The following is a 13,491-nucleotide window of genomic DNA, read 5'->3' as shown; positions in this document are numbered from 1 at the left end:
GGCGCATCATGACGTGGCAGTCAGATCCGTACAGATCCCAATCGCACGGATCTTTAGACGACAACGCACTCAACTTTTCCCACATCATAATCCAATTCCCAACTCCAAGCAGCAACGTCTCGATTTTGCCACAGGAGATCTGAAAGAAATTGGTCACCAAGGGGGTTCTTGTGTGCGTATCCTCTGAGATATCTCTTATTTTGCGTGACCGACGTGTCCGGTGCCTATTCGGGGATAGCGCAGCGGCCAGTTTTATTTGAGCTTCCAGATTCGTGCAAAATGTATTTGAACGGTTGAGATTTTCCAAAAAGCACGCAGAATATGTGATATCTCAGAGGATGCGAATTCGGGATTCATTCATATTGCGACGGAAATAAAGGAAAAGTCGTTTATTTTGCGAATATCAGAGCTAACAAGAGGGGAAGATACCGACTGGTGGACCCGTTTCGTGAAGATTAGCGGGCTTTACATGGAAACACATCTTGTTTGTCTAAAATATGAATAATTCAACTATGTAAAATAGAGTTTGGCTAGTATAACATCAATGTCATTTCAACCTATATAACACTAATTCTAAAACTTATCAAATTAACTTCAAACAGTGAATTCAAACCGTTCAAACCGATCTACTTCATTAGTTGTGTGTTTACAAGCAAAATTTATAATTTTTCGAATTTATTTAGTATTAAGTCAAGCGGTCAAATGTGTGAGTTTTAAAATTAATTTTAATACATTAATTTTTCAATATTTTTACCACTTGATTTGATACTAAAATAACTCGAAAATATAAAAAAAAAATTGTATGTAAACACATCACCCATAATATAAAATGGTTTGAACGGTTTAGATTAGTCGTTCGAAATCGATTTAATAGGTTTTAGAGTTGGTGTTATATAGGCTGAAATGACACTGATGTAATGCTAGCCAAACTAGCGTATTAAGTTATTTATACAAGAAGTATGATTTTTTGTTTATTTCTGTATGATTTCTTATAATACTTGACCTTCTCTGCTTCAATTTTTAGAAATGTTCGTTTTATTTTATTGTTATGAAAAATATTTATATTGAGTTTCTGAAAATTTACTTTCGTTCAATTAAATGAGGCCCAATATGTAGCCCATAATAATTAGTGAAAGTAAGAAGATTAATTGTTCAATTGGGCCCATAATATTATTAAATTTAAAACTTTGTTCGTCTCGCATGGCCCGCATGAACACAAAGTACAAACATCACGCATAACAATACCATCCATATTTAGAAAATACACTAAAATTTACTGAAGAAGCTGTGTACATGCTCGGTTATCTCACTTGGCTTTTCCTCGTTAAAATGAAGTGCCCGGCTCCCTTCACCACCACCACCTCATCGAGCATCGGTACGAATTTCTTTTTTTTTTGGTTACAGCCATGGCCGGTAGGCCTACAAACAAACAACTCATCGTAACTAATTCCTTTGTCGTCTCTATTCTAACTCTCTAATTCTTCAATTCTGATACCACCTGGCGTACCAGTTCCTTCTTTGGCCCAACCATTCAGTCTTCCTTGATTTGCCAGCGAGTGAGCAACCTGGATACCTGGATCATTCCTGCTTAGATAGGCAGCTTTGAAACACTTGGCTGTTTGATTATGGATAGCCCAAGAACTCCAGATGTGATCAAAGGCTCTCCAGTCATGTACAATTGGGTGGTTATGTGATAAAGAATCCACTGTCTCTTTAGAATCAGAGAAGATGAGGCCTCCCTGGAGGTTGAGCTGCTGCAACAGCAAGAAGGCTTCAAGCACACCCCTTGCCTCAGTTTGAGCCGAATTGATTGCTTGTACCATCTTTGACACCCACCTTGCCGGCTCTCCTCCTATTGTCAGATACAACCCCACCCCCGCTTTACCATCATCAGACCATGATCCGTTAACGTAGCAAACAATCTCCGGTACCGGTTCCAGATTCGGTTGCTGTGCATTGTAGCAAACCTGGTGTTGTTTTGTAGATATCGGTACCGCATAGTACAAAGTCTGACATGCTTCCCTTGTCTGAGCATAGTATCTATTAAAGGTTTGAAGACTTTGTTGTTTGCCCCCCAATATTGCATCATTTCTCAACCGCCATATTGCCCAAGTAATGCAGACAAAACAGTACAGGCCCTCTTCAGATAGCTGTCTCTGTATAGTTTGAAAAACTTCCCTGAATGTACCTGGCAAATTATCAGGTCTCAGGCCTAGCCCTGATGATGCCCAGCATGCTCTCGCAAATGTACAATCAAACAAGGTGTGTCTGACTTTTTTGGGGTGAGCTTTACACAACTGACATTCAGAGGAAACTGTCTGGATTCTGATACTTAAAACTTCTTTTACCGGTAAAGCATTGTGCGCACATCTCCATAAAAACAATTTCAGCTTTGGCAGGAGCCCTCTACCAGTCCAAATCCCCATCCAGAAGTCCCTGTCAGTAAGTGTACCATTTGCCCCCTTAATTAACTGGTATGCCTTGCTCACCGTAAACAGTCCGTTTTTAGCAAAGGTAAAAAGGAGCGTCTGGCCTATTATGCACCGGTGTAGAGCCCAGTGATAGAGCTATGATCAGTGCTTGTTCGAATCCAAATAGTCCCTCCAGTTTCTCGAAATCCCACCCTCCAGTGTTAGTAACAGTATCTCGGTTTCGATTCAGACAGCACTGATTCTGCCAAACCAGCATCAGTTCTCCGTTAGTTGTTCTAATTTATCATTTTATTTCCTTAAAATCACCTTGAGTTCAACACATCATATATTTTCATTAATTATCACACATGGTACTTAAATATCATGTCTCGTACTAAAACCCACAGATATTAAAAGAAAAAAAAAAGCCTTGAGATACTGTTACTAACCTGCTAGGTGTTATTGATTAATCATCTGCAATTATAAATCTTGTGAAGTTTCCAGATCTCACTTCAAGTATATCTATAATTACCTGCTCTGGTACAAATTGTTCTTTGAAAGTAAATCATCTTTGAAATTGTTTTACATACCATAATTACAAATGTCCAAAGTAAATCATCTTTGAGATTGGGAGCTAGAATGATTTGCCACAAATCAGAGAATTAGTTGGACTGGGACATACCAGTAATTTGAATTAAAATAAGATGAACAAGATAAAAATCTTTAAATACGATTTCCAAAAAAAAAGAAAAATCTTTAAATAAACCTAAACACACAAACTCAACAAAGCAAGTAATGAAATCACATCCAAACTGTCAAGCATAGACGAAGCTTAATTCCTTGACATTATGTGCAATGAGCTTGGATCTCAGTTCCATGAAATAGCAAAAAGAATCAAACTTGAGTAAAGAAAAACATTAGTTCGAGATAAAAGCGAAGGAGCTGACAGTCACCAATGCATCGAATGCACGAGGCAATTCGCCTATTTCATTAACAAAAATCTGGATACAACTCCATAGGAGCATTTGCCTTGTATAGGCAATGAGAAACATAAAAAAAAAAAAAAAAGTAAGATAAATGATTACAGAAATCGTGAGTTTATTCTATGGTTGCCATGTCAGCGATAGGTGCTGAGTTGGCGTAACCAACTTCAAACAACTCCAAACAGATTCTGAAATTTGTCGGAGACGATCCTCTAATCTTCCTCTCCTGTCTCTGCTCCAATTTCTCTATGTTTCTGATCCTGCGAGGAGCTGTCAGGGATAATGAGCTTCAACGCCTTGGGTTCTCTTTTAATTGACGGGGCCCTCCTGTCAGTCAACCCACTTTTCATTTCCTTCTTCTTCCGATGCCCTGACCTTGCTACACGCTTGTCCTTCTTCTTCAATCAAACTCTCAATTCTAAGGGGCAAGGGTCACCCCCAAATCACTGCTACCTCGTTGCATTATGTCAAAGTCATTTGCACATTTTCATCTGTAAAAGGAAAATCAATATCTCTGAGCATGAACTTTTACAACTCAATCAAAAGATAAAATTTTAAAGACTTTCGACAACGATAAAAACAACAAAAAAGAAGGGTAAGAGAAATTAAAATCCAACAAATCCAAAACATAAATGCATCAAGACATGGAGCTTTAATTCTTTACTGTTCCCGCCAACTTTTACATTATCACCAGAAAAAAAAAAACGTTTGTATTAACAGTTTAACACTTAAGAGAGAAAGTCAGCAAGTAATAAAAATCACATCCAAATGGAAAAAAACATAGGCAAAGATTTAATTCTTGACATTATTACAAACTCAACCGGGATAAATAATCCGAACCAGACTATGAATGAACTCAAGATCCCAACAGATCAATAGACTTCGAACACAAGATCCTAAACACATTTTTACATTATTACCATAAATAAATTAGATAAAATATTTACATTAATGTTTAAGATAACCTAAACACGCAAAAAACCTTACCTGAACCAGACTATGAATGAACAGAAGATGCGAACTGGATTAACAGACTCCCAACATGTACACAATATCGATTATTTATTAATATTACTGATTTTACCAGAAAAGAAGACAAGAACCTTTACATTAACACCATCAGATAACCTAAACGGAGAATAAACCAAATCAAGAAACCAGAATCCAATAACTAATCCAACCAAACTATGAACACAAGATAATAACAAGAATAAGATAATAACTAGAACAAAAGATAAAATATTTTCATTAACGCTTAAGATAACCTAAACAAACAATTGCTATTGCTCACTGACCTTAAAAAAAAAAAAAACTAAACACACAAAAAACCTTATCTGAACCAGACTATGAATGAACTCAAGATGTGAACTGGATCAATAGACTCCCAACACAAGATCGATTCTTTATTAATATTACAGAGTTTTACATTATTACCAGAAAAGAATACAAAGACCTTTACATTAACAACATCAGAAACCTAAACGCACAATAAACCAAATCAAGAAACCAGATCCCAATACCTAATCCAACTAAACTATGAACACAAGATAATAACTAAAACAAGAGACTCTAAACCCCCAACCTGAACAATGAATCCAAGAAACCAAAAAACAGACACCGACAAATACATGACGCTAAACCTACATGATCACAGGACCAAACCTGACAACCTACATGTAGTCCGTGTACCAAACTCTAAACCCCCATTCTGTACAACGAATCCAAGAACACCAAGAAACAGACAACCACAACATAATACCCAGAAGACATACTCTGCACCTAAATAAAATACATGACGCTAAACTTACATGAATCACTCAGAACCAAACCTAACAACCTACAGGTAGTAGTCCGTGTACCAGACTATAACCCAAACGCCATAATAATAGCTAAACCTCCACACCGGCACCGAGACAGGACAGTAAGGAGGTATGACTGGGTACCCCTTTTGGCCGGTGGTACTCTCGCAAGAGCTTACCGACTCTTGTATAGCCGGCTCAGCATTTTCCCTCCGGGGAACCTCAATTCGTGGCTCCCTCCGGCGAACCACCCTTCGTATCTCTGATCTCTCGCCGGTGCTTACCGACCGTCGATTGGTCGGCTCGGCATCTTCCCTCTGGGGAACCTCAATTCGTAGCTCCCTCCTGGGAACCACCCTTCGGACCTCCGATTTCTCCCTGTGTCCCCTGCGTAGGCGGGCCATTCTTGATTAGCTTGTGGTTTCTTGGTTGGTATTGGGAGAAAATTGTGGAGGCGGGAAGACAGGAGGGAAAGTGGACATTTAAACCGAAGGGAAAATTGGAGTCGATCCATGAACGGTGCAGATTGCATCCATCAAACCTGCCACGTCAGATCCGTACCGATCACAATCGCACGGATCTTAGACGACCCCGCAGTCCCGCACTCTTCTTTTTTCCAAATCATAATTCATAATCCCACTCCCAACTTCCCAAGCGGCCAAGCCCAATTTGAAGTAGCAAATAGCAATGGCTCGATTTCGCCACAGAAGATCTGAAAGTAATTGCTCACCGGAGTCTTCACATCCTCTGAGATATCTCATATTTTGCGTGACTTTTATAAACATCAACTGTTCAAATACGTTCTTCGCGAATCTCGAAGCTCAAATAGTACTGGCCCCGTGCGCTATCCCCGAATAGGTACCGGACACGTCGGTCACGCAAAATATGAGGTATCTCAGAGCATACGCACACTCACTGGGAGGAGTCATTTGTGCGATGGAAATAGAGAAGTTTATTTTGCAGCAAATATGAAAGGCTGATACTAACTAGTGAACCCGTACAGTACAGAAAGAACTGGAACAGTTCTTAGCGGGCTTTTAAGATATCACTTTTATTTTAATTCTACTTTTTATTTCTTTCTGGGCCTGAGCTTAAGTAATTTCTTGACAAAAAAAAAAAGAAAAAGGAAAAAACAACATATCTTCTTTTTTGACCGATGTCTTTTTTGTGTTGATTGCGATACAGTTGCACGAATACAAAGGTGAATCATTTAACCTCAATTTTCTTTATAAATCATAAATAAAAAATAAAAAATTAACAAACCAATTTGGATTTTATAAAAATTATAAGTACCGAATTACCTATTTGGCACCAAATATTTTTTTTCTGCTGAACCGAATAGACATTTAGACACAGTATTTGATCACAATTTTTAAGACACCCGCTACAGAAAATTAATTTTTCTTTTCTGTGCCGAATAGACTCTTCGATCCATGTGTTTTTAGCCTTTGTGCTGACCACCCATTGAGTGTGTATCCTCTGAGATCATATTTTGCGTGACCCGACGTGTCCGGTCCCTATTCGGGATAACGCAGGGCCAGTATTATTAGAGCTTTGAGATTCGTGTAAAATGTATTTCAACGGTTGAGATTTCCCAGAAAATCACGCAAAATATGAGATATCTCAGATAATACGAATTCCCACCCATCTCGGTCCCAACATATATTGTATTAATGTGTTCAGTTCAATTTAAATATGACACATGGCATACCATTTTGATATTGTTTACAAATTTTTAATTTTATATTTTTATAAGTTTTTGAATGTCTTCTGAATATGACACATCTGCATCTCGATCCCAAGTATTATTTTCTGAATGTCTTTTGAATATTTAGCTGGAATATTATTCCTTCTTTACACAAATTTTGTATTTAGAAATAATATTCCAGCTAAATATTGTTTTAGTGTCCATTAATTTTTTAAAATTTACAAATATTATATTGGGTGATTTTTTTAGTAAAATATTAATTAATATTTAAGTTGCATAAAATAATTTATTAATTATAAAGTGCACAATCAATCTATAATAGTTTTTTTTCTTAAATAAAAATATTTCTAAAATTATCAAGTTATCAATAAATTGGGATCAGGTTCATAAATTTTTGAACCTAGATTTTCGTCCCATCTGACTCTAAAAAGGAAATAAAAAGTAAGAAGACATTCAAAAAATAATAAAAATATATAAATAAACAATATCAAAATAGTAATGTCATGTGTCATATTTAAATTGACAGCTCAAACATACAACAATAGCATATTTTTATAAAAACTAAACCAATTAAGTTAGTTTGTTAAATTTTTATTTTTTAAATATGGTTTATATAAAAAAAATTCCTATTACCCAGAACATTTGTTATAAAAAAATTATTTGTTTTCTGTTGAAAAATCAAATTAGAAATATAAAGAACTTATAACTATGTAAAATATTTATTTTTATCAAGCGATCAGGCAAAGGATAAGGATAGGAGTCACGGAAATAACTTTACATTGAAACACATCTTCTTTGTCTAAACGAGGGATAGTCAAAAATTTCATCAGATGGGTAAATTTTTTCATTAATTTATTATTAAAATATTATTATTAATTTTATGATTTTATCATAAGCAGAATTAAAATAATTAGAAATAACTAATCGAATTAGGTTGGAGAGTCGAACTTCTTGCAAAATTAAATTAAGATAAAAAAAATAGTGTCAATGTTTAAAGTATTAAATTTTACTTTCAAACATAGCATTAGCAATACTTTTTTTTTTAAATTTAGATTATTTTGAACAGTTGAACTTCAAAAAATAACTTAATTTTCTTTATTAAAGTTGACTTATACCTTTGTAAAAGAATTTAATCCATTAAAAAAAATAATATGTTAATTCTCGATTTAGCGTCGCATATCAGCTATTCTCGATCTAAAAAGAGTAAAAGATCCAATGAATTGATATTTTAAGTACCACATATTGGAGGCAAAAACAAAAGAGTACCCTCTGACAAATATAGGAAGTATTTATACTTTTATTGGCTTCCCTAAATGAGAAAGAGTTCAATCGAGTATTTTTAAAGAAGGCGGTGGACATAAATAGTTTTTTTAAATGGTAACTCATTTAAAATTGGATCTCAAAAGAAGCCCAAAATAGGAGCATAGTCTCCAATTACTAAAAAATAGTGCCTCTTCCCTCTTATATATACGGCTCAAAGAGAAATAATGCAATTCATTACCACAATTCATATAGAAAAAGAGAGAGAGAGAGAGAGAGAGAGAGAGAGAGAGATAGACTTGAAGAGAGTGAGAGAGATAGATAGAGAGACTGCTTGAAGAACAGAGCGAGAGAGAGAGAGAATTGACAAAGGAGGAAACACGTATGGCACTTCACCAAGCAGGGTCTAGTCGGACAGCGCAGATGCGATCTGTTTTTCAGCATAATCTTGTAATAGAATTTGCAATCATAAATCAAGTTGCTGACTCATATCGGTATGTGACGATCGATACTGAATTTCCTGGGTTGGTGTACCAGACCATAGCACACCCTAGAAACCTCTCCCCCGAGCAACGTTACTCTCAAGTCAAGGCAAATGTTGATAACCTTAAATTGATACAACTGGGGATTACTCTTTCCAACAGAGATAGCGATGATTCTATGACTTGGGAATTTAATTTTCGTGGATTTGACCCCGAGATTGATTCACAGGATCCGAGCTCAATTGAGTTGTTAAAATCGCAAGGAATTGACTTTTTGAAGAATAAAACTGAGGGTGTTGACCCGGATATATTTGCAGAGCTATTTTGGGAATCCAGGTTACTAATTTCCATGTCTGACAAAACATGGTTAACGTTTCATGGAGCCTATGATCTTGCATTTTTAATAAAGATCATGTCTGGACAAGACCTGCCGGATGATTTGCGAAAGTTCCTATACCGCATCACTGTTTATTTTGGTCATGACGTATTTGATGTAAAACATCTCATTAAGTCATGCAATGGTTTATATGGTGGTTTAGAAAATGTGGCGAAGATCCTTAAGATAGAACGAGCTATCGGCCTTGCTCACCAGGCTGGTTCTGACAGCCTTTTGATTTGGACAGTGTTCAACAAAATGATGAACCTCTTCTTCAAGAAAGATATTGAGTTCCGCCACGCACGCATTGTATGTGGAGTGCAAGAATTGTAAATTAGCTTATATTTTTTGTTATTTATTTTTTTTTCAGTGGTTTTGATACTTATTTTGATCATGTCAATTATTTAACTTAGTGTTATAGATTATTGTATTTTTTCCTTCTTTTAATGAGCAATGATGTTTCTGTACCATTTTTATTTCTTATTTTAATTTGATATCTATTTTTTTAGGGCTAATGTTGCACTGTTTATCTATTTAATGAGCGGTTATTCTTTCATGTATATTTTAACCTTCGTTAGATTATCCAATTTGGAATGGTAATTTGATCGGGAACATTGCTAATTTTATTTTGTTTTATTTTTGGAAGTTTGAAAATAGAATTATAGAAACTGAATTTGATGGAAATCAAACAATTAATACTATATAGTTGAAAACACACAAAACCACAAAAAGCTGAACTTCGGTACTAAATATAGATTGGGGCGTGTCTCATCGGGAATAGCTGTAAGAAGATTAAAAGGCGATCTAATATTAAGAAGTGAAAAACTTGTCTTTAAAAATCAGAATATGTTAGACATAATAAAGTATTATGATCCCTGAGGCTAATAACAAAATAGAAAAGATATCCCTGGTGACTAATAACAAAATAGAAAAGATATCCCTGGAGACTAATTCATCCCTTGTAAATGCCATTACAATATATCACACATGTATGTATGTAAGATTCCCGGGTCTTTCTCCAGCCATTATCTACCATCCATACCTTGTGTAAGTCTGCTTCAACATCTAATTTCTCAAAGAATCACTCTTCAAAGAAATAGACCATACATTACTTAGCCTGAAATGCAGCCACTCGCATATTATGTCATGGCCTTTCTCAAATGCCTAATGTGCTTTTAAAGTCAGTATCTTGAATTCGAGCACTGGGACACCTAATACATAAATATGACAGAAGCATAATCATTAAATTATAATGAAATCAGCAGACATGAATTTTCAAAGAAAAATGGCTACGACTAACTGGTATGGCTACAAAAATCGTAGCGCTTTCTCAAACGGGTATTCAACAGTTACCCTCATTGAAATTTCTTTACTGATTACCCCATTTTTACATTCTTACCAGAAAAAATAATTATTCAACAGTTTAGATAATCTTAACACAGAATCAAGAAAAAACAGCAAGTATCAAAATCGTATCCAAATATAAAAGTAAAGTCGCAGCTTTATTTCTTGACATTATTACAAACTCCTCTGTACATTTTTATCTGTAAAAGGGAAATTAAAATCTCTGAGCAAGAACCTTTATAACTAAATCAAAAGATAAAATTAAAAAAAACTATTTCCACCGAAGATAAAAAACAACATCAAAATGGGAAAAATATATTAATTTCCAACAAATTAACAACAGAAAACACAGCAAGATATGAAGCTTCAATTTCTTTACTGTTTCCACCCATTTTAAATTCTTACCAGAAAAGAAAAGAAAAGAAAAAGAAAATCTTAAAATTAACACTTAAAAGAGAGCAAGTAATAAAACGCACATCCAAATGTCAAAAAAAGCAGCATTGAAGCATTAATTCTTGACATCTCAATCAAAAGATAAAAGTTTAACATACTATTTCCACACAAAATGAAGAAAAAAAAATAAAAAAATGAAACAAATATTAAAATCCTACAAATCCAAAACAGAAACGCAGTAAGACAAGAAGCTATTATTACCAGAGAACAAAAAACGATAGCAATACTTCTATTAACACTAAAGATAACCTAAACACAAAAAAAGAAAAACCTGTCAAGAAACCAGACCCAGATAAATAATCCGAACCAAACTATAAATAAACTCAAGATCCCAACTGAAACAACAGACTCCGAACACCAAGATTCCAATTCTTTATTGTTTACACTGATTTTTACATTAATACCAGAAAAAAAGATACGCTCATAACGTTAACACTTAAGATAACCTAAACACATAAAAAACCTTATCTAAACCAGACTAAGAATGACTCCCAACACAAGATCAATTCTTTATTAATATTACTGATTTTTACATTATTACCAGAAAAGATGACAAAAACCTTTACATTAACACCATCAGATAACCTAAACACACAATAAACCAAATCAAGAAACCAGATCCCAATAACTAATCCAACCAAACTATGAACACAAGATAATAACTAATAAAACAAGAGACTCTAAACCCCCAACCCGAACAATGAATCCAAGAAACCAAGAAACAGACACTGCACCTAATTACCTACCCCGGGTCATTCTCTGGCCATTATATCTAGCATCCACCCCTTGCATGTGTAAATCTCCATCAGCATCTGAATTCTGATGTCTCCTAGGATCCCTCTTGAAGGATATAGACCGTACATTGCTCTGCCTGAAATTCAAATAAATCGCATATTATGTCCTGGCCTTTGTCAAATGCCTAACGTGCATAAATAAGCAGCATATATAATCAATAGATTATAATGAAATCATAAGACTTGAATTTTGAAAGAGAAAAAGATAAGACTGACTGGTATTGCAAGAAACCATACCGGATAAATAATTCGAGCCAGACTATGAATGATGCAAGATCCCAACTCTTCATTAATTTTACTAAGTTTTGCATTATTACCAGAAATAAAGATAAAATATTTACATTAACGTTTAAGATAACCAAAACACACAAAAAAAACTTATCTGAACCAGACTAAGAATGAACTGAAGATGCGAACTGGATGAACAGACTCCCAACACAAGATCGATTATTCATTAATATTACTGAGTTTTACATTATTACCAGAAAAGAAAACAAAGACCTTTACCCTAACAACATCAGAAACCTAAACGCACAATAAACCAGATCCCAATACCTAATCCAACCAAACTATGAACACAAGATAATAACAAGAACAAGATAATAACTAAAACAAGAGACACTAAACCTGAACAATGAATCCTAGAAACCAAGAAACAGACACGGACAACATAATTACCTACCCACCGGACAACTCTGCACCTAAATAAAATACATGACGCTAAACCTACATAAATCACTCAGGACCAAACCTAACAACCTACACGTAGTCCGTGTACCAGACTATAACCCAAACGCCATAATAATAGCTAAACCTCCACACCGGCACCCAGACAGGACAGTAAGGAGGTATGACTGGGTACCCCTTTTGGCCGGTGGTACTCTCGCAAGAGCTTACCGACTCTCGTATAGCCGGCTCAGCATTTTCCCTCCGGGGAACCTCAATTCGTGGCTCCCTCCGGCGAGCCACCCTTCTGATCTCTCGCCGGTGCTTACCGACCGTCGATTGGTCGGCTCGGCATCTTCCCTCTGGGGAACCTCAATTCGTAGCTCCCTCCCGTGAACCACCCTTCGGACCTCGGATTTCTCCCTGTGTCCCCTGCGTAGGCGGGCCATTCTTGATTACTTTTGGTTTCTTGGTTGGTGTTGGGAGAAAATTGGTGAAGCGAATGGGGCGCAGGAGGGAAAGTGAACATTTAAACCAGAGGGAATATTGGAGTCGATCCATGAACGGTGCAGATTGCATCCATCAAATGGGAGGGGCGCATCATGACGTGGCAGTTTATTAATTTTACGGATTTTCACGAAACCTGCCACGTCATATCCGTACAAATCCCAATCGCACGGATCTTTAGACGACACCGCTTTCTCCTTTTTCCACATCATAATTCATAATCCCAATTCTCAACTCGATTTCGCCACAGGAGATCTGAAAGAAATTGGTCACCAAGGGGGTTCTTGTGTGCGTATCCTCTGAGATATGACTTATGAGTGCGTATCCTGTGAGATATCTCATATTTTGCATGACCGACGTGTCCGGTGCCTATTCGGGGATAGCTCAGCGGCCAGTTTTATTTGAGCTTCCAGATTCGTGCAAAATGTATTTGAACGGTTGAGATTTTTCAAAACGCATGCAAAATATGTGATATCCCAGACGATGCGAATTCGGGATTCATTCATACGTGCGACGGAAATAAAGGAGAAGTCGCTTATTTTGCGAATATCACAGCTAACAAACAAGAGGGGAAGATACCGACTGGTGGACCCGTCTGGTGAAGAAAAGAAACAGGGGACGATTCTTAGCGGGCTTCGAAGCTATCACTTCTATACTAGCCTTCTCTGCTTCAATTTTTAGTAACGTTCATTTTATTTTATTGTTATC

The 13,491-nt window shown here is 36.0% G+C and overlaps 1 protein-coding gene, 1 long non-coding RNA gene and 1 pseudogene across 2 annotated transcripts; 1 reads left to right on the top strand and 2 right to left on the bottom strand.

Moving 5' to 3' along the window:
* Positions 1 to 1,150: 1,150 nt before the first annotated feature.
* LOC144544268 (uncharacterized) lies at positions 1,151 to 1,369 on the bottom strand. The gene is made up of 2 exons (XR_013508192.1): positions 1,216 to 1,369; positions 1,151 to 1,185 (listed from the first exon to the last, which is right to left on the bottom strand). It is a non-coding gene; the product is annotated as an uncharacterized LOC144544268 (long non-coding RNA).
* Positions 1,370 to 1,466: 97 nt separating this feature from the next.
* Positions 1,467 to 2,426, bottom strand: LOC144544122 (uncharacterized). The gene has a single exon (XM_078292532.1). The coding sequence runs from the start codon at positions 2,424 to 2,426 to the stop codon at positions 1,467 to 1,469; it is 960 nt and encodes a 319-aa protein (XP_078148658.1).
* A 6,119-nt stretch (positions 2,427 to 8,545) lies between these two features.
* Positions 8,546 to 9,352, top strand: LOC144544121 (putative CCR4-associated factor 1 homolog 11 pseudogene; annotated as a pseudogene).
* The last annotated feature ends 4,139 nt before the right edge of the window (positions 9,353 to 13,491 follow it).

Source organism: Carex rostrata, chromosome 26 (assembly GCF_964058835.1).
Source record: "Carex rostrata chromosome 26, lpCarRost1.2, whole genome shotgun sequence".
NCBI classification, from domain to species: domain Eukaryota; kingdom Viridiplantae; phylum Streptophyta; class Magnoliopsida; order Poales; family Cyperaceae; genus Carex; species Carex rostrata.
This window is presented reverse-complemented; position numbering and strand designations above follow the sequence as displayed.

Bases quoted from the DNA above. Each gene is read 5' to 3' on its own strand.
- LOC144544122 (XM_078292532.1), bottom strand. From the start codon at position 2,426: ATGGGGATTTGGACTGGTAGAGGGCTCCTGCCAAAGCTGAAATTGTTT.